This window comes from Chrysemys picta, chromosome 2 (genome assembly GCF_011386835.1).
Source record: "Chrysemys picta bellii isolate R12L10 chromosome 2, ASM1138683v2, whole genome shotgun sequence".
Lineage (NCBI taxonomy): Eukaryota > Metazoa > Chordata > Testudines > Emydidae > Chrysemys > Chrysemys picta.
This window is the reverse complement of record NC_088792.1, coordinates 262,268,905-262,290,342: the sequence shown is the minus strand read 5'-3', so window position 1 is coordinate 262,290,342 and position 21,438 is coordinate 262,268,905. Positions and strand designations below refer to the sequence as shown.

The following is a 21,438-nucleotide window of genomic DNA, read 5'->3' as shown; positions in this document are numbered from 1 at the left end:
AAGAAGAACTGGAGTGCTGCCTTTCCAGACAAGCACTCTATTCTGGGCACCACAGGATGGGTGATGTTTGAAATTGGTACACTGGCTCTGCACCACCTGGAGACACTCTCACAACAAGGAAATCCCCAGTATTTTTCCAGCCTCTTTGTACCCCCAGATTATCACAACAGGGCTGGATCAAATAAGCTAATAAATATGTATTAATTTTCTTAAATACTTTTCTCAGTATTTAAATAAGCATCATGAATCTATAATTCCCAGCATCACCCTTCAACCTTTTAAAAAAATGGACTAGCCTCCAGTCCTGCAGTATAGTAGCTGCTTATAATGATAAATTGCATCCTTTTGTAGTGATTCAGCTTTACATTATTCAGAACGCTGATGAAAACCACATTTATTGCAATTTAATCTGTCAAGGTTATCAGTCACTTAAATAAGCGCAAGCAGGTTGGAGCAGGAAGTTTCTCTTTTTGTGTATGTACTGTATCTAGCTGTATCTGAACTCAGTTGAATCCTCAAACATTACTGGAATACAAATAAATGATACATTTCATGTTTAAACATGAAACAAATTTCCCTAAAATATGCCACAGATACCAACCTGATATAAACAATAAGTTCCCTTCTGAAAGAGAATTTTTAAGAAGTGTAAATTATTTCTTTGCATTTGGCTTCTCACAGGCCTGAGTCCACCACTTGGCCAATGTGCTCTACTGCATATCCTTAAGCTTTTATCTGTGCACAGGAAGTCACCAATTACCCTGTTCTAGTTCTCAGGCATCTCCTCAAACCTGCACATGATGATATGAAGAGGGAAATATTGTTTCCCATGGCCCATCAAACAGTTCTCTCAGAGAGTTTGTAATTCCCACAGCACTGCATAACATGTGTCAGTCCAGGGTTAGGATCTAGTGATGGACTTTCCAACAAGGGAAATCTTGTGCAAATATTTCTGTCACAGTGTAGATTGGGCCCTTTAAGAGGGAATTGGGCTGTGGTGTTAGTGATGGGGAACATTTAGAGTGACCACTAGGAGACAAAGTGCAAGGCGGTAATAATCTGTAGGCAGGAAACAAAGTCAATCTTGCATTCACCCCATTCATGGTGTGCTGGGTCTCTGTAATTGCTACATGGTCCAGCCCACCTGTGCCTCATTAACAGCCTAGGTAGGGCCTGGTAGAGGGAAGCTGGGCTCTGTAAAAAGCCAAAGAGAGGAAGCTGTGACAGAGTTAAGAGGCTGATGCAAGCTGTAGAGAGCAAAAGGCAGGAAGGCGGGGGAGTGGACAAGGTAAGAGGAGGATTCTCTTCTGAGTAAAGGGAAGAAGCCCCAGGATTAAGTATTGTTATGAATTATATATAAATAAGTTAGACCCCAAAATGGGAATGTTTTCAGGACTCTGGACTGGTAGAGTTTATGTAAGGAGCACTGCAGAAGGTAAAGTGAGGCAGGGTGCCTACTAAGTGACCTCTGGCCACAATTGGGGCACTCAGGTGGCAGCTGGCCCTGTTAAAATCTCATTTAAGTTTCATTCTGCAATATCTCTATCCTATTCGATTCCCTCTGTACATTCTTGGTGTGAGGAGCCAATAGCACTTCTATGGTATTTTTCTCTTCTAACTTTATTAGTTTTAGGCCAGTTGATTGTCTTTTTTATTCTTACTTGCAAAAATTTGTTCCATTTTCTTAGTTATGCTTGGGGTGGATTTTTAAAGGTCAGGATTTTTTTGGTTTGATTTGTGGGTTCTTTTTCCCTACGCAAGCTCATGCACTTTGGTTTTAATCATATAATTTACTCTCTCAGCTATGTTGCTCTAAATTATACCTCTTTTCGTAATGATCTTTGTTCAATAAATGCACTATTGATTCACTTAAAGTATGTACATCTAATGAGATTTCATTCCTTCCTTTTTTATAACTTAGATTCTAAATACATCAGGTCAAATAAGCTATCGTTAAGCATCCTCTTCTTCGATTATTTTGATTTTAATTTCCTACTTTTTTTCCTTGAAGCTTCTTTTTCCTCTCTCTGTCTTTAAAAATCTCCTTTTTTGAAGCTGAGTTATACAACTCTGCCTCTTGGTAGGAGAACCCTCTGTGAGGATATCACAGTTATATTATATTATGGTCACTGCCAATAATGGCTTACCCATAATGAATTCTGATCCAACTCTTTTGTATCACTTAGAAGCAATTACAAGTGGCCCCTTTTATCTTGTATGCATCCGATAAAACAGTTTGGTTTTGAGAAAATGTTTTATTTCCAAATGGGATGGTCAAGCAGGATGGTTACATTTGCATAGTGGAAGTCGCCCATAATTACACTGCTAGTATTTTCTGTTGCCTTTTTTCCCCTCAAATTTATGACTTCACCAATGGAACCCTGTGTACATTCCAGTATTTGCATCTGTAAATATTTCTATCTCTAACATTTATTAATAATCTACTTCCAGGGCTATGTCCAGCTATCAGTTGCTTTCCCCACTTTGCTGGGCTAATATTGATGGGGAAATAGAGAAAGTATAGTTACAGAGCAGAAAGCAGCCTCAGCACCTGCATAGACCAGAAAGTTCATGGGCCTTCCATATACCTGCAGGACCCAAAGTTTTAGAAGTTTAAGATTTTGGAGCAATGTTCTGTGTTTTGTGTTGCTGTCTTGTATAGTTCTACAGCTTGTCTGTCATTTTAGAATTTCCCACACAATATTTCAGAAATAAATGAAAAGTATTAAATCCACTTGGGAATTAATGCATGGTTGCTCTTGCAAGATATTGCCATAAATATATATGAAAAATACATATAACATTAAAATCAACTTCTTGCTGGCTTCTCCCTGCTCTTCTGACACAGGGAAACCTCACAGGAAGTGACTCTTCTTCAGACAGTTGCACCCTTTTCTTCTCATCCTGCCCAGCGACGCTGGGGTGGCTGCTTTTTGCAGCCTTCAGGCTCACTTTTCCCATTGTTACCCACCCAGCACAGGGCCTGCTGTTTGAGACTCCCGTTCTCTCCCTCTGCAGACAACAGATTGGCTGCTAGTCAGGCTGCTGAGCCCTCTTCGCTCTTGACTGTGATAGGATAAATGAGGTTGAGTTGATGGCTATACAAAAACGTTTGGTGAATGCTTGGCTGTGGAGGTGGTTGAAATGTTTCTATCTATCCTTTATTTCAACAAAAAAATTGACATTTTCATGCAACATTTTAATATTTCTGTCAAAAAATGGAAAATTCTTTTTTGAAAATTGAAAATGTTTATAATTTTTTTAAAAAAAACCTTCACAAACATGTTGGTTTTTCATCAAATTAATGTAAGAAACTCGTTTACCATTTTCCAAATGACTCTCTTTGGCTCTCTGTGACTAGATAGTAAGGTGACCATCTGGCTGTCAATGCCTGGAGAAGGGGTGGGAAAGAGTGAAAGGTGAGAAGTGTTATATGCCAAGATATTATGAAATAAACCACTGAAGAAAGAAAAAGAAATATGAATACTGTGTTTAGAACCAGCTAGAGCACTGGACTTCAATTATGACAGAGTCTGAAGCAAAGTTCCATTTCAACCCCTAAACTATGTTATGCCCATATACCTTTGCAGTTTCCAGGTAGTCCTAATTTATATAGACATCTTCTAGCAATTTTATATATAGGAATTTTATCACACCAAGCTTTGTATTTTTACAGATTGCAAGTAAATACTGCTTAGAGAACCATTCATGTAATAGAAGAACAGGAGTACTTGTGGCACCTTAGAGACTAACAAATTTATTATTACTCTAAGGTGCCACAAGTACTCCTGTTCTTCTTTTTGCGGATACAGACTAACACGGCTGCTACTCTGAAACCATTCATGTAATATAAATTCTCAAGTGTAACTTAAATTGTTTATCTAGGGTAGCATAAACAGAACTCTGGCTTCGTCTTGATACCTTCTGCATTAACTCAGACCATGCTCCATTTGCTTTTTTACTGATCTTCTGCATGAGTCCATTTTTGTGTTGTAAATTGATGTGACTGAACAACAAGTCAAAGGTTTTACTTGAAGGTAATTTTGTGTAGCCAGTCACTACAGTTTTCAGTGCACAAACCATTGGAGCTTTAAGTAAGTGGCTTTAAATGAGTGGTATTTTGCTCACTGAAGGTTTTTGGATGGGGTGTTCAATAAGTTTTAGCAATTTTTGAAACGCCATGCATCTAGTATTATACAAACTGGCTTCAAACCCTTAATATAACTTGATTTTAAATTAGATATTGGTAGTAGCAGAGACTGCCTTTTTCTCCACAAGTGCCAGCATGGTGTAAATCAGTGGTTCTCAAACTTTTGTATTGGTGCCCCCTTTCACACAGCAAGCTCCTGAGTGTGATTCCTCTTATAATTTAGAAACACTTTTTATATATTTAACACTAATATAAATGCTGGAGGCAAAGCAGGGTTTGGGAGTGGAGGCTGACAGCTCACGACCCCCCATGTAATAACCACAGGATCCCCTGCGGGGTCATGACTCCCAGTTTGAGAACCCCTGGTGTAAATAATATTTGTTCATAGTTTGAAAGCTTCAGGTATCAGTTATATAATTAATCATGTGAAGGGCTCTTTGCTTCAAAAGCAACACTACTGTGTTCAAAGCCATCCCTTTAGGGAGAAAAGGAGTTTGTGTGTGTTAACCACAAAAGCAGTTTAAGTCCTATCACGTCACGAAACATGACTAGTGCAATCTTTCAAAATTGTTCATAACTGTGGCTCCAGCTTGCTGCTTTTTTCTAGAATAAATAGTAATTTTTATTTATATTGGTGTCATCCTGGTTCAGTTAGTAAAGTTTTTTTTCCCCCTCTTTGCTAAAAAGTCATTCTTTTTAAATCTGTGTTTTTCCCTGGTGTTGGCAAGGTCTTGCAATACTTCAAGGGGAAGTGCTGCTGCACTGTTTAGAAGGGCTGTACTTTGGAACAGATACCAACTCAAGATTCCTTTGGTCTGTAGTCAGAATAATGCTTGGCATGTATTTTAATTACTGTCCACATGGAACTTACAGATCCTGTTACTGTGACATTTTTCAGAAAGAGCAGCAGAACACCAAGTCTTCTGCACAACATTCCCCATGCAAATATAACTGATTTTAATGTCAGAGACTGTGTGAGCTGTTGAATGCATAATGGCTGTTCCATTTGCCTACACTGTTACTACATTAAATTGCTTTATAAAGATATTTGATGTATCTTGAGTATGAAAGGTGGGGAAGGATAGCTCAGTGGTTTGAGCATTGGCCTGCTAAACCCAGGATTGTAAGTTCAATCATTGAGTGGGCCATTTAGGGATCTGGGGCAAAAATCTGTCTGGGGATTGGTCCTGCTTTGAGCAGGGGGTTGAACTAGATGACCTTCTGAGGTCCCTTCCAACCCTGATATTCTATGATATACCGCCAAATTCCATTCTGTTTCTCTTATTCTGTTTTGTAGTGTGTAAATCTTTTCCCCCTAACGCTGAACAAAAAGGCTGCATGACTTTCCCCATGCAGTATTTATGAGAACATTTAGATGCATACAGAGGGCAGGATCTCAAAGTCTGGTTGGTGGGAACACAGCTAGACAGTGAATATAGAAACATGGAATGTTATCAGCTGAAAAGGATATCCAGAAGCCTTTACCAATTATTGTACCAAACCACTGGTCAAGCTCTGTTTAAAAAAACGTGCTTCCTTTAAATCTTAAGATTGTAATATAAGGCTACAAAGTTCACACTACACTGGCTTTAATTATTATTATTATTATATATTTGCATTGCAATTTCACCCAGCAGCCCCAGTAAATGGTAGGGCACCCCCCTTGTGCTAGGTGCTGTAAAACAGTGGTTCTCAAAGCCGGTCCGCCATTTGTTCAGGGAAAGCCCCAGGCGGGCCGGGCCGGTTTGTTTACCTGCTGCATCCGCAGATTCGGCTGAAGTGACTCCAACTGGCCGCGGTTCACTGCTCCAGGCCAATAGGGGCTGCGGGAAGGGCGGCCAGCACATCCCTCGGCCTGCGCTGCTTCCTGCAGCACCGATTGGCCTGGAGCGGCGAACCGCAGCCAGTGGGAGCCATGATCGACTGAACTTGCGGACGCGGCAGGTAAACAAACCGGCCCGACCCGCCAGGGGCTTTCCCTGAACAAGCGGCGGACCGGCTTTGAGAACCACTGCTGTAAAACACATAAAAAGTGATGATCCCTGTCTCAAAGCACTTGCAGAAGCATTGACAACTCTCCAGGATTGTCCTGGAGTCTCCAGAAATTAAAGATTAATCTTTAATTAAAAACTATGTCATGTGACCAAAATTGGCAACCCTAGCTTGCAGTCAAATATGTGGCAAGTGAGAATGAGAAACAGAGGATGGAAAAGCATGGGGTGTAAGCACAAGAGTAACAAAAATAAGTCCATGTGACTTACATAGTTTACCTATTGTACAATTTGACTTTGCCAGATACACCTCTACCTCGATATAACGCTGTCCTCGGGAGCCAAAAAATCTTACCGCATTATAGGTGAAACCGCGTTATATTGAACTTGCTTTGATCTGCCGGAGTGCGCAGCCCCGTCCCCCCCCGGAGCACTGCTTTACCGCGTTATATCAGAATTTGTGTTATACCGGGTTGCGTTACATCGGGGTAGAGGTGTAGTTTAAATATTGTTTAATTGAATCATCTCCTAACTGATGTTCAAGCAAATACTTATTGGTTGGCTGATTTCTTTTAAGTATTATAGCATATATGATCTTGTGGTGGGATCTGAAAGTATATGTACCACATTCATTAAAGGTTCTGTATGGTACCAAGTGTAAATGGCTACGCAAAATGATTCTTTTATTAAAACATTTACCTTCTACTGCCCTTCTGTCCTTTTCCTTGTCAGGAGTGAAGTGTCTTTCATGTCCTTACTCAAGCAACACTGGAAAGACTGGAACTTAGAGTTTTTTTAATCTACATTTGAGAAAGTTTCAAGCTACCACAGCTGTTGGAGTAGGATGAGAAAGCCAGCACCACCTCCATAGGCTGTGTTGTACTGCTGTCAGCCAGTGTCAGCTTTGCTAGGGTAGTTAGCATTGTTCAGTTGCCCCCCAACCATATAGATGTAGTTATATCTTTTGTTTTAGGTAGGCTGTCTTCAGGTGTGTGCTGGCAGAGAGTGACAATGAGTGACATGTTGCTGCCAACCTGGTTGGTAACCCAAGAAGTACTGTACTTTAGTTTTTGCAAGGTATTTTAAATTCAAATATGATGTGTGTAATAGTCAGTACAGGCACATCGTGTTTACTGACACACAAATATGTTCTGATTACCTGCAATTTTTAAAAATAAAGTGCTATGGATTCTATCTCCATTTCAGTTGTCTTTACTGTGGTAAACAGAGGGAAATTTAATCTAATAAATTGTTCAGAAAAACACAATTCAAAAGAAAAAGTTAGCATCCAGTGCTACTATGTGTCCCACAGGTTCTTCCAGTTTGACCAAAACTGCCTCCACTGGTGAGTTAGAGGAGCATATTGCGGCTGCTACTGGTGCTATTACTGTTGCTAGCACATCTGCTGATGTTACTGTATCCAGTGTTACTGCTGTCACCAACCATAGACTTTCCGAAGAGCAGCGAGTGCAAGCTATGAATCTCAGAAAATCAATTCTGGAACCCACCACTTCCAAGGAAATGCTCTCCCTTCATCAAGCAAACATACAAAGTGCAAGAAGAAGACCAAGAAATGCTGAGCAGATAGAAAGAACTAAAGAACTTGCAGTTGTTACTCATCGAGGTATTGGAAATTATTTTACTTGTGCCCATTTAGTTACAAACACAGGTATTTCACACAAGCAAATGGTGAAAGGTCAGTTACAGAATCAGACAGCGAAACTGAGTCAAGTGGTGAAAACTAAGGGACAGGTTTTCAATCAGATTAAAACTGAAGAAAGGAATGTGTGCAGTTTGGATTCTAGTGGGCAGAGGGATGGAAAAGTAACCTGTAAGAAACAGCTGTAGTAACAGAGAAAATTTGGTGTAATTATAGAAAGGGAAAGAGACAGAGAAATGTAGGGCCTAATTATGGTTACTCTTACTCTGATTTATATTATTGCATCTTCTGATTTACACTAGTATAAGTGAGATCAGATAAAGTTCAGAAAGGGGACATAAAAATTAAACTAAACATCAATGCTATATATTTATTCAGCGATGACCAACTATGACACTGAAAAAAATGTACATTACAAGCAGCTGTGGTATCCCCCTTTCCTCCAAAAAAACCCTGCTGATATCCAGACCTTGGGGGGGGGGAAGAAATCTATAACTGTAGTTTGGCTTTTTTAAAACATCAGCATGTTGTCTCTCTGCCAAACAAAAGTTAATGAATGAAGCAGAGTGGGCAAAAGGGGAATTCAATGTCAAACGCTAATAGCTTAAAATTGACATCCTCCTGTATCCAAATGACTTAGTCCATAAAGAGAAGCAGTAATAGTGAGGGATTTTTGGAATGTAAACAAAACAGTCTATTTTAGCTGAAAGGTAAATGACTGCCTGAAATAATGGTTTTAGAAACAAACATAGTTCAAATTCTTTAATTTAATCTGCATATAAATTAAACTATAGAGTGAGTGTCACCTATTTTGCTATTTCATGCCAGCACCTAAGAAAGTTCACGGTAGGAGCAGATAAATGTTACACTAATTGCACCTATTGAAATTTTGTATATATGCTAATCCATAGGTTCACGAACATCAAATTTGTATGTAACTTGTTCAATAGCTGCTAGTTTAAGTAACTTTCAAGTGAGAAATCTGTTGTGAATTTATCACAAACACACAAGGTCAGATACTCACCTGATATATTTTGGTGTAGTTCCATTTTCTTCCATGGATCTCTAACCTGTTTATACCAGCTGAGGATCTAGCCCTATAGTATCTGAAAACATTCTGCACTCTGAATCAGAGAATTTGAAATACTAGAGTGTGAGCATTGGACATACTTTCCACATGAAATGATAAAATAAATGTAATAATTAAATACAGAGAGCCACATTACACTCTTGTTTTACATTGGTGTAAATCTGCGGTATCTTCATGGATAGTGTGTAAATGCGTAGAATTTGGCCCATAATAGCTATATGAAAATTTACTTGAAAATATCTTTGGTCAGAAAAGAAAGTCGGAGGAAGGGTCACGCTTCATCAAATAAAAAAAAGCTGTTCCAGGCCGTTATAATAATGTTTAGAAACACTTATTGTAGCACTCATTGAGCATAGTCATTTTGAACTGATGGTGCAATCACACATATGCAATCCCTTCTATCTACAGTATGTGATCTCTTCAACAAGATACATTGTCCTTTCTGCTGCTTTCCTACTGTCTTTCCTTCTCTAAACTGTCCTTTCAGCCAATGCATCTTAAAGAGCATCTAAAACATCATGTTGTATTATTATATTAAAATACAAAATCTTCTGTTAGGAATGAACAAACTGTGTTAGAAAAAGATGAGAAAGCAACTGAAACTCTGAGATATTATTATTTATTAAATATTTATATTAAAATAGTGACAAACAGATGAAGATAGTCTCTGCTCTAGAAAGCTACTTTGCAGAGCCCAGCCCAAATCTAGTTTTATGTGCACAGAAGTTCAGACAGGCAGTTTACTACTGTGTGTTCTTTGAAGGCTGCCATTCTCTATGTCAGCTGTTATAGTTTAATAATAGAGGAAGTTATCTTTGCAGAGTACTGTGGGTCCTTGTGCCTATGTGGAAACCCATTGATTTCATTGCAGGCTCTGAATACTTCAGAAGCCTGTCCAAGTTATTCTCTATGCAGGATTAGGGCCATAGCTTGTAATATTTGTATGGTTTGCTCAATAAGTTGAATGAAATGTAATATATGTATTTATAAATATTGTTTTATAGTATTTGAAACAAACTTAAACCACTGAACTTTAAGAGGTTCACCCCCATTACCTTCTTGACAAGTATGAAAATGTCTTTATTTTACTGAATCCAGTACATTAGTGCACTTGTGGTGTATTATCTTAACATCCATCAAGTTGCCATTTGGCATTTTACTTCCCACAATCTTTTAGGCATGATTTTACTTTATAATACCAAAATTGTACTGTACATGTTTATGCTGTTAATACTGTTAGCTGTACATACATAGTGTACACATATGCCATTTTTGGTTAATGGTCAAAGTCATATGTAATATGGTAGGCACGTAAAATTTGTCATAATTAGATAACCTGCAATTGTCTTCAGTATGGTTCAGTTCATTTCAAAATTCTATTCCAGTTCTTGTAGAGACAACAAGGAGATAAACCGTCTTACTGCAGGTCATAAGTCAACTAGTAGCTGATGCGGTTAGGAAGAAACTTCTCTTCTGGGCAAGTTGTTCAATAATAGTTCCCCATGGGGTTTCCTGTACCTTCCACTCAAATATTTGATATCGGCCACTGACAGAGATGGGTTAATCGATTTGGTGGGCTACTGGTCTGGCCCTGCATGACAAATCCTATATTCCTATGAAATTCTTTAAAGTCTATAAGCAAACCAAACTGTGTGGCTCTCCTTTGATACCACATTACTGTCTGACAGACACCAAACAATGTCAGTTCCTCTTCTGTATATGGTAATATTTTCTGAATTCTTGGCTCTAACGCCAAAAGTTAAGAATTATGTTCCGAAAGCCACAAAATCTATCAGTAAAATATGATCCACTCTTAGGAAGGCAAAGCATACTTGCTCTCAGAATGTTTCATTTTAACCTATGATTATGCACAGCTATACACTTTTCCCTACGTCCTAGCATATGTACATTTCCCTAGATGTAGCCTACTATTAATATTGGGATCATGGCCATCTGCTATTTGAGCAATAATGATTGACAAGGAGAACATTTTTCTGACAGTTGATGGCCAGTTAGAACTGACTCATTTGTCCCCTTTCCCCATTTTAGATCATTACTAGCACTTTAGTAGGGTGGGGAGGGATAGCTCAGTGGTTTGCACATTGGCCTGCTAAACCCAGGGTTGTGAACTCAATCGTTGAGGGATCTGGGGCAAAAAAAAAAGTTGGGGATTGGTCCTGCTTTGAGCAGGGGGTTGGACTAGATGACCTTCTGAGGTCTCTTCCAATTCTGATATTCTATGAGTAATACAACTCTCAGTATTCAGAGATTTACATATGAAACCAATCCTGCACCACTGAAGTCTATAATAATTTTGCCATTGATTTCAATGGGAGCAGGACTTTTAAAGTGTGTTGTGTTTGCCTTTGGGGTGGCATTGATATTTAATTATAAGTAGATAGTAAGCACCCTATCCCTACCCTCGGCTTCAGCAATGCTGCTCATGTACAGCCTTGCAGGATCAGGGACTAAAACTGTATCAGGTTTTTTTTTGTTTGTTTTTTTAACAATGGCTCAGAAAAGTTTATCTAGCTCCCTTCCCACAAAACAAGAATAAAAACTCTTGCCATGAATAATTTGCCCTCATTCAGATTGTACATACCTTGAAACAACAAAGTCTAGTGCTAAGTAGACCTGAAGCATAAAACAGTAAATATGTGAACTGATTTATTTTCCTCAAACATGAAAGAAATAAGGGAGAAAGTAAACCACCCATTTCCTGCAATTCCCTCTCTTTTAAAGCAATTACATCCCAGGAGACTGGCCATCAATACATTAATCACATATGTAAAAGATACTTTATCACTGCTGGTCTTTTTCTATTGTCCAACTAACCAATGTCCAGAGAGCTCAGAGTGTGCTGGTAGCTTTAGAATTACTGGCTGTTGCTGTGATTCATGTCAACTGATGATGATGGGCTACAGTAGCTATTGTGTTATAGACATGACACATACTCCTAGTACAGTACATAGTTTCTGTTACATTTAGAGAACATTCAATGATTGTATGTTCTTTGTATGAATTTTCAATATCAGGTACATCTCTTGGGGTCTCTCCGCCATTAAAATATCTTCCTTAATTTGTATCCATCGTCTTAATAATTTCTATTCTGATGCCTCTCTTAGGCTTGGTCTACACTACCCCCCTAATTCGAACTAAGGTACGCAACTTCAGCTACGTGAATAACGTAGCTGAAGTCGAAGTACCTTAGTTCGAACTTACCTTGGTCCACACTCGGCAGGCAGGCTCCCCCAGTCTAGTCCAGACTAGACGCGATAAGTCGAACCCAGAAGTTCGATTGCCAGCCGCCGAACTAGCGGGTAAGTGTAGCCAAGGCCTTACACACAGAGAGCAATGAAGGATGATTTTAAATCCTTGTTTTTAGTGGATACTTTCCTGGTCTATCAGCATTTTCTAAAACTGAATACTTATTTTGGACACAGAGTTAGGTATGGATCCAGTACCACTCATGACAATGGCATATTATAATTGATTTAACAGGGAACAAGGTTTGGGCCACAGTATGTGGCCACCAATTTAAACTTGAAAAAAATACCTGGCACTTATTTTATGTGAATTGTATACTGTCACAACAACCTAATTTTTGTCATGTGGACATGTCGATGCTTCAGTTCTTGTGTCTTTTGAGGGATGGGGAAGAGTTAACTGTTTCTTTTAGGTGATGCCCCAGAAATGAGAGCTTTCTGGGGGGATTTGAATGAGAAGATAGTAGAGGTTTAGTGAGCCAGGATGAAGGGAGAATATCAAGGAGAGTGTTTTATCAATGATGAACATTATGAGGCCTGATGCTCATTTACATTAATGCCACTTTTACACCATCATGGTTTTGTGGGCATAAATTATATTTACAACCATTTTAAGGACACTTTTTACTGCCAGAACAGGGTCAAGAGGGCTTAAGATAAAATCCTGGTTCCTACTGAAATCAATGGGAGTTTTGCCACAGTGTGAGCAATACATAAGAACTGTCCTTTCTTTGTTCACTTTGTTCACAGACAAAGGCATAAGGTTAATTTGAAATAATTTTGATTAAACAATGAAGAATAATGATGAAGAATCACTGTCAGAGTCTTAAAAATATATACAGCAAAAACAAAGTAGTGAACTTTCTGTTTTGGAAAGTTTAAAGTTGAACTACATGTTTACAGCAACATCATCTGCAACACACCTTTGGGCACCCTTTTCCTCCCCCGAGACAGCAGATCTACCACAGAAAGAGGCATATATCCTAGAGGAGGAGGCATTCGGGTCTTGGGTTTGGTCAGATGACATGCCTTGTCTGAAGCTCACCAAACATCCATTTTGACTTCTTTGTCCAAAGCAATGGTCCTGTCATCACTCCCTTTACCCTGCTTCTGTTAGGGACAGGCTGGCTCACTTTTCGATGTTTGGGGCTCAATAACAACTGACAGCTGAATCCTAAACGCCGCCAGATTGGGCTATGTTGTTCAGTTCCTCTCCACTTCTCCCTTCCCGCCCTCCCCATCCCTCTTTAGGGATCCTTCTCATGATATACTGCTCCTTAAGCAGGTCCAATCTCTGCTGGTTTGGGGAGTGGTGGAGGCAAAGTAAAGTACTAAAGAGTAAAGGGCTTTATTTCTGGAACTTTCTGGTTTCCAAATCCAAAGGAGGGGTAAGACCCATTCTTGACCTTTGCAACTTCAACAAATATATCAGGTACATGAGGTTCCGAATGGTCACCCATCAATTATCTTCCCTGCATTATCTCAAAATGACTGGTTTGGTGCACTGGACCTCCAGAACACCTATTTTCATGTGGCAATTTTGCCAAGCCACTGAAAATACCTCTGATTTGTTGTGGCGGACCTCCACTTTCAATACATGGTCCTTCCACTCTGTCTCTTCTTCCCCCCAGGTTTTTACCAAGTATATAGTTGTGGTGATGGCATATCTCAAGAAGAAGGAAATTTATATCTTTGTGTCTGGATGACTGGCTGCTGAGAGCCAAGTCTAGAGAGGAAGTTCTTTATCATGTATATGCTACACTGCTTACTCCACTGTCAGGTTGTCATCCTAAACACCAGAAAGTCAACTTTGGTTCCCACTCAGAAAATTGAGTTCATTCAAGACTTCATAGACTCTAAAAGTTTGAGAGCATTTTGCTGACCAACCGTTTTCAGGCGATTCATCACCTTTGTCTCAGTCTGCTGTCTCAGCCTTCCATGACAGTTTGGATGTGCCTGAGGCTCTTGGTCCATATGTGCACTTGCACGCAGGTGGTCCAGTTTGTTAGACTGTGTCTTTTCCCTCTTCAAATATGTCTTAGGATGGTGTACTAGCACTAGAAAAAGATTCAGAGAAGGGCAACTAAAATGATTAGGGGTTTGGAACGGGTCCCATATGAGGAGAGATTAAAGAGGCTAGGACTTTTCAGCTTGGAAAAGAGGAGACTAAGGGGTGATATGATAGAGGTATATAAAATCATGAGTGATGTGGAGAAAGTGGATAAGGAAATGTTATTTACTTATTCCCATAATACAAGAACAAGGGGCCACCAAATGAAATTAATGAGCAGCAGGTTTAAAACAAATAAAAGGAAGTTCTTCTTCACAGAGCACACAGTCAACTTGTGGAACTCGTTGCCTGAGGAGGTTGTGAAGGCTAAGACTATAACAGCGTTTAAAAGAGAACTGGATAAATTCATGGAGGTTAAGTCCATTAATGGCTATTAGCCAGGATGGGTAAGGAATGATGTCCCTAGCCTCTGTTTATCAGAGGATGGAGATGGATGGCAGGAGAGAGATCACTTGATCATTACCTGTTAGGTTCATTCCCTCTGGGGCACCTGGCATTGGCCACTGTCAGTAGACAGGATACTGGGCTAGATGGACATTTGGTCTGACCCAGTATGGCCATTCTTATGTACCATCCAACTCTTCACCCCTTGAACAGATTGGTCCATCTCCCTCGACTTGGCCTGGACATTTTGCATTGGTAGACCCTTCTGGAAACTGTATGTCAAGGTGCTCCCTTTATCCAACCCCTGCCAACAAGATCTGTTGTCACTGATGCCTCCTTGATCAGCTGGGGAGCACATCTGGGGTTGCTGAAGGGTCAGGGTGTGTAGTTGAAGCAGGAGGCCTCACTGCATCAATGTGCTGGAGCTTTGGGCCATCTTCAATGTTTGTCACATCTTTGCAACCCACATCAGTGGCTCAGTGGTTCACATACTTATTGACAATACCACCAGAATCATCTAGCAGATCATCTCAGCAGGAATTTTAACCTGAGTCACAAGTGGTCCCTGCAGGCATGTGTCCTGCAAGTCACCTTTGCAGTTGATGCATTCTGATGATCGACTTGTTTTCAACAAGAGACAAAGGAAATGCTGTCTCTTCTACTCCTAAGGGGGCATCAGTCCAGGCTCCCTGACTGACTCCTTCCATCTCAGCTGGCAATCGGCCCTTTTATATGCTTTTCCTCCAATCCCAATCATTCCACAGATCATCCTCAAGCTGAAAGTAAATTGGACCAGGCTCCTCATTTCCTTGGCGTGAGGCAGTGTTGGTTATCTTCTCGTACTGTAAATTCAGCCTCCAATATCCCTTACTCTCCATCCCAACCTGCTCTCACAGAATCACAGTCACACTTTGCATCCCACACTCAGCTCCCTGCATCTCACTGCGTGGCTACTCCATGGTTAAATGAGAAAGAACAGCAATGTTCGGCGGCTGTTCAACCGATCCTATTACTCAGTAGTCAAAAATCCTCTATCAGGATGGTCTATTCGGCAAAATGGAAGCATTTTTCACTGTGGTCATTGGTCCAAAGATTTGAGCCAATATTGGCCAGTGTCCAAGACATTTTGAAGTATTCGCTGCATCTTCAGTGGTCACTTAGCTCATTGTGGGCGCATCTAGCAATGATCTCACCCTTTCATCCACCCATTCGTGGAAGATCAGTGTTTTCCAGAGCCATGGTGACTAGATTATTGAAAGGAATTCTTCCTCTCCATCCACCAGTACAGGAACCAATTCCCTTATGGAACCTTTACACCACCTTGGAAGTCCTGATGGGACCCTGCTTGAGCCTCTGGCATCCTGTCCCTTTTCTCTCATGTCAGAAAACTGCGTTCCTTGTGGTGATAACATCTGCAAGAAGAGTGTGTGAGTTGCAGACTTCGATGGCAGAGCCTCCTTACATGCCATTCTCCAAAGACCATGTGATGTTGGGGCCAAACCCAAAATTCGCATCTAAAATGGTCTCTCAGTTTCTCTTAAACTAGGCAGTATATTTCCCTGTATTATTTCCTAAGCCACATTCATTCCTGGAGGAACAGCGTCTTCAAACATAGTCTGACATACAATGTCTAGCCTTTTTTTCTGGACAGGACTGAACTTTTTTGGGACTCCCCTCGTCTTTTTGTGTAGTATGCAGACCATACAAAGGGACAGGCTATCTCCTCACAGACAGTCTCTAAGTGGATAACTTCCTGAGTCAAGACTGCATATGATACAGCTTCGGCTATGGCTTCTCTATGGGTGTGAGCACTTTCCAAGAGAGTGCTATGTCAATAGTATTCCTAAGTGACGTCTCAATATTGGATATTTGCAGGGCTACCACATTGTCATCAATACATATTTTACAAACCATTATGCTAAAATAATTATGTGACTTCTACCACAATATTATCTAAACAGCTCAGTCTTTTTAATTCACTTATCTTCACAGCAGCCCTCTGGGGTAGGGCAGTGTTTTTGTCTCCATTTTACAGAGGGGGAACTGAGGCACAGAGGCTAAATAACTGTCCAAGGTCACAAAGGAAATCTGCAGTAAAGCAGGGAATTGAACCTAGGTCTCCAGAATGCCCTAACTCCTGGGCCATCCTTCCACCTTCAAGTCAATGTGGGTTGTATTTGTCCTTAACTGCAAAAATTCCTTAACTGGAATTCCTTGAGTACCTTCAAATACTAAGGTAAAATTATTTAGATATCTAAGCCAACTGGCAACTTTTAAGAGGGATCACTATGCCAAAATCACATGATCATGCATTATAAATGATGCTATCTAAAGTAATTAAACAGGTCCTTGTTACTCACACAGGGTGACCAGATGTCCCGATTTTATTGGGACTGTCCTGTTGTTTGCTTATTTGTCCCGCGTCCCGAACTGCCCTGATATTTTGCCTCCGCTCACAGGCAGAGTGGAGCCCGGAGGGGGCTCGCGCCTCCCCCGCCCCCCGACTCCACCCCTTCCTTCCCCCATTGGATCCCTCCCCAAATTCCCGCCCTGGCCCCGCCTCTTCCCCCAATCACGCCGCATTCCTCCTCCTCCCCTCTCCCTCCCAGACTTGCGCTGATCAGCTGTATGGCGGCGCAAGCACTGGAGGGAGAGGGGAGATGGAGACGGAGCGGAGGCAAGCTGGTGGGGGGGTGGGGCGTGGAGCTCCGGGGGCTTTTTTTTTTTTTAACCCCCCCCCCCCCCCCGCATCCCGATATTTCATCTGTGTGATCTGGTCACCCTACACTCTCAGTCTCAAGAATTGTAGAAGCTATCCTTTGCTGACCTCATCAGTCAAAGAAATGAAGGAAACTAAGCCATTTGGGTAATTACACAGATATTCAGCCCACCTATCAGACAAATTTGGGTTGTTAGAATGGAAGTGCAATCCCAACCTTACATACTCATATATTCATGAAAAATCCTTACTTCAGAAGTCTCATTGACTTTGAGACCTAACAAAAGCAGCCATCCAGAGTGAACAGCTGACCAGCCCAGAACATCTTCTAGAAATTTCATTGTATATGTCTCTGACAGTTGTCATGGTGCCAGCATAATGCTATGGCATGTACTGATTACTTTTCAGAATAGCATTAGAGGGGTGGGGTGTTTTGTTCTAAACATTCTTTAATGGTTACATATTGTCAAGATGTCCTGTAGTGGCTCAAGAGTGTGAGTACCAACCTCAGAGTAGACTGTTAAGAAGCAGGGTTTTGTACTTAGATTTCACCAGCCAATTATCAAGTAAAAACTCCTCAGGCACTATAACAGCCTTTAACATGAAGTCACAGACAGTCCCCTGGGGCACTTTGATCTGTCATGCCACCCAGCTAAGATTTCCTTTGTGATAGATGATCCCTGACACCAAAAATCACATGAATATTCAGGTTACTCCCAATCTGAGTACCCCAAGTCAATTGCACATTAGATCTTACACCAAAGACATCACTTGCAGCCAGTCCTATAATAAACTATCTAAAGAATTATTAACTAAGAAAAAAATCATACAGTTATTTGCAAGGTAATAGCAGGTAACATACACACACTGATGAGTTACAGTCTTAGGTTCCAAAAGATGATAGAAACTGCTGTAATATGGAAGCCCCATATGTCCTTCAGGGCTAACCCAGGCTGAGAGGCTGGGGATCCCTTGCTTATGCATAGAATCTTGCCCTCCCAAAGTCCAAGTAGCATAGAGGTACCGTTTTTTTCTTGTCAGGGATTTTTATTCCCTTCCCCCCCCCCCAGAGTTCAAGCTGATGGGATGAGTTCACATGCACATCAGGGTGGGAGAGGAATGCAATTAACAAAGTACTCTTTGATGTTCCACAATGGCTTATTTAGTTTCAACTGGACTTTCTTTGTAGGCAAGACCTAATACCATCTGTATGAAGCCAGCATTTTATGTTAATTAATGTTTCTTTCCTGTTTCATGACTCACACAATTACAGAGAATTACAATGAAAGCACTTAATATCCCCTTATAATGTGGGTACAGATGTTATAAGTGAGATTAATACATGCAGCATACTACAAGCATTTCATGAAGTCTAAACACATTTTTATAACTCTAATACTATTTTTACAACACTAACACAGGGTGAGGCAGATGGGTTTTAGCTATGTATTTATCAGTGTTCAGCTGAGGCCTAGGGGCCTTGGCATGAGCTGGCACCTGCTTTGTCAGCATCACATATATTTCTTGAGAGTTCTTTTCTAAGTAATAGTAAAAGTGTCCACTGCTTTAGTCCATATATTTAATTACTTACAATGAAGATTATTAGAGATAGATAGATAAATATGTCAACTGCTGTTAGGCAGCCTTAGTGACTGCCTTTTTCAAATATGAATTGTGGTTATTTTTTAAATCGAATTATTCCTGTATGCAGCACTGTTGACTGTATTCTGCATACTGATTCCTTATAGCATATTTATTTTGTTGACTGTAATTTCTACAATATATTTTAGTGTTCTGTGTTTTATTATGTATATCTGCTTCTATAGCTGCTGTGTATTTTTTTGACATATGATGGCTTTATTTTCCATCTTTAATACATATTCTATTTTCTTTACCATAGGATTTTGTTGTAACTCAAATATTTTATTACGAATATATAATTATAATCAGCTAATAATAATTTACCACTAACTTAACTATATAGTATATAAAATACACATAAACACAAAGGCATTTTAATCATTTTCTGTTTCCTTCATTTTAAAAGTTTTTCCCATTTGGAGAGAGATTTCCATGCACCTGTGATGGAGAATACCAGTAGACCCAGTAAAAGCTTTCAAATTATTCAAAATCTTATAAACATACCATATAATCTATATATGTTTCTTCATCACCTTTTGCGCAGTACTGTGCCTATATTATAAAATCCATGAATAAATCTATAAAATCACATGAAATTCTTCATTGTGTATGTTCAGACACAGATTTGGATCTATCATTTTTGTATATTTCATACAAAATCTCTATCATAAACCTCTTCTGTATATTAGTTATGACTTCCACCTGAGGCAGTAAACTATGTACACATCAACAGCTTTTTTTATTTTTTCCCTGGAAGAGGTAGTAAAGTGGGAATGTTTTTTTTATTTTTTCCCTGGAAGAGGTAGTAAAGTGGGAATGTTTGTAATATACTGTTTTGTTGACAACTACAGTAGAGTGATATTCATTACAGTTCCAATTCCGCTCCATATAGGTCACATTTTTCAACAGAGGCTAGAGAACAAAGTGTTTTGTTTTTCTTTTGCAGGGACTCATTAGTGTACATTTAACTCAAATAAAAGCCAAAAAAGACATTTAAAATTGCATATTAAATCACATATAGCATATGCCATGTCATTCAGACTTATTCTCTGAAAGTTTTCATAGTTAGCTTTAATCTTGGGATATGAGAATATATATGCTTAAAAACTGCTCAATTAAAATATCTGCATCATATTAAAAATAAAGACAAAATAAGTTACATTTTAACTTTTTTTAATGTAACATGTTGTGGATAGAATTACATCTTTAGGTTTTGCTTCATTGAAGCATAAAATAATGTACATTGAGTTATCAGAGCATTTCACTTTATGGAAGGAAGTTTACATCCATTCTCATTTGCATTTTATTCCATTATGAATAAAACTGTTTGCCTAAAGGGGAAAAAACTATAAAGTAGCCTTTAGTCAGCAAAATTATAAGGCATGCAAATAATTTTCCCCCCCTCATTCTATCCATTCAACATAATTATGTTAGTGGATGGCACCTTGATTTGGATAACTACATTTTGTTTTTTGCACAGGGATAATGAAAGGTTATAAATTGTTTTTTTTATAATTTATTTGTGTGCCATCATATGATCAGTGGGAAAAGCACAGACATATTAATTTATGGAACCTAACTTTGTATAAGCAGAAGGAGTTGCTTGAGGCAGAAATCTTCTTTACTCTGTGTCATGAATTAGGCAATTTTCCACATGGGGCATTTGCCTAAATGAAGAACAGGAGTCACAAGGGGAGGGCAAGGAAGAGTACTCTCCCAAGATTTATGCACAACCGAAATCCAGTCCATTTCAAACATCAAAATGTAATGGCAATAAGGGTATATCTACACTGCAGTTAAACATCTGCAGGGTCCCAGGCCATGGGCTCCAGCCCGACTCCAAACATCTACACCTCAGTTAAACAGATCTATAGCCCAAGCCCTGTCAGCTGACATGGGCAAGCCATGGATATTTAATTGCAGTGTAGCCATATTCTAAGAGTAGATTGGACTCTTCTTCATAGTCTGATTGTCCCTTTTCTTAATGGCATGTGTTGTTAAGCAGCAAAGTAGTCAACTATTGGGACTTAAACTCTGAAGGCTGATGATTATTTAACAGTGAGAGTAATTAACCATTGAAACAATTTACCAAGGGTTGTGATGCATTCTCCATCACTGACAATTTTAAAGTCAAGATTGGATGTTTTAAAAGACATGCTCTAGGAATATTGTTGGGAGAGGTCTAAGACCTGTGTTTAAAATGGAGGTCAGATGGGGTGACCACAGTGGTCCCTTCTGGCCTTGGAATCTGTGAATCTGAGAGTTATCATCCCTTTGCAACGAATAGTGACAATAGTTCACATCTCCTACTGATATTTTTTTCAGGATGTAAAACGACTCAGACAGACATTGCTCCATCAGTTGACGTGTGGCTCACAGTCAAGATGTTTTCACCAACATTAGGGTCAGAGCTGATGGCAGCCTCCCAAAACCTATTAGCCACTATGAGGGGGCCTAAGTAGCTCC

At 39.8% G+C, this 21,438-nt stretch overlaps 1 protein-coding gene across 2 annotated transcripts in view; it reads left to right on the top strand.

The window, feature by feature from the left end:
* The window catches only part of CSMD3 (CUB and Sushi multiple domains 3), a 1,168,516-nt gene that overhangs the window by 401,809 nt on the left and 745,269 nt on the right, over positions 1 to 21,438 (top strand). Inside the window, exon 7 of one of the 2 annotated variants that reach the window (XM_008168301.4) lies at positions 7,454 to 7,765. The exons of the other annotated variant lie outside the window; for it this stretch is intronic. Within the exon in view, the coding sequence (XP_008166523.2) occupies positions 7,454 to 7,765 (312 nt within the window). The remainder of the gene's footprint in view (positions 1 to 7,453; positions 7,766 to 21,438) is intronic. 2 annotated transcript variants of the gene reach the window in all.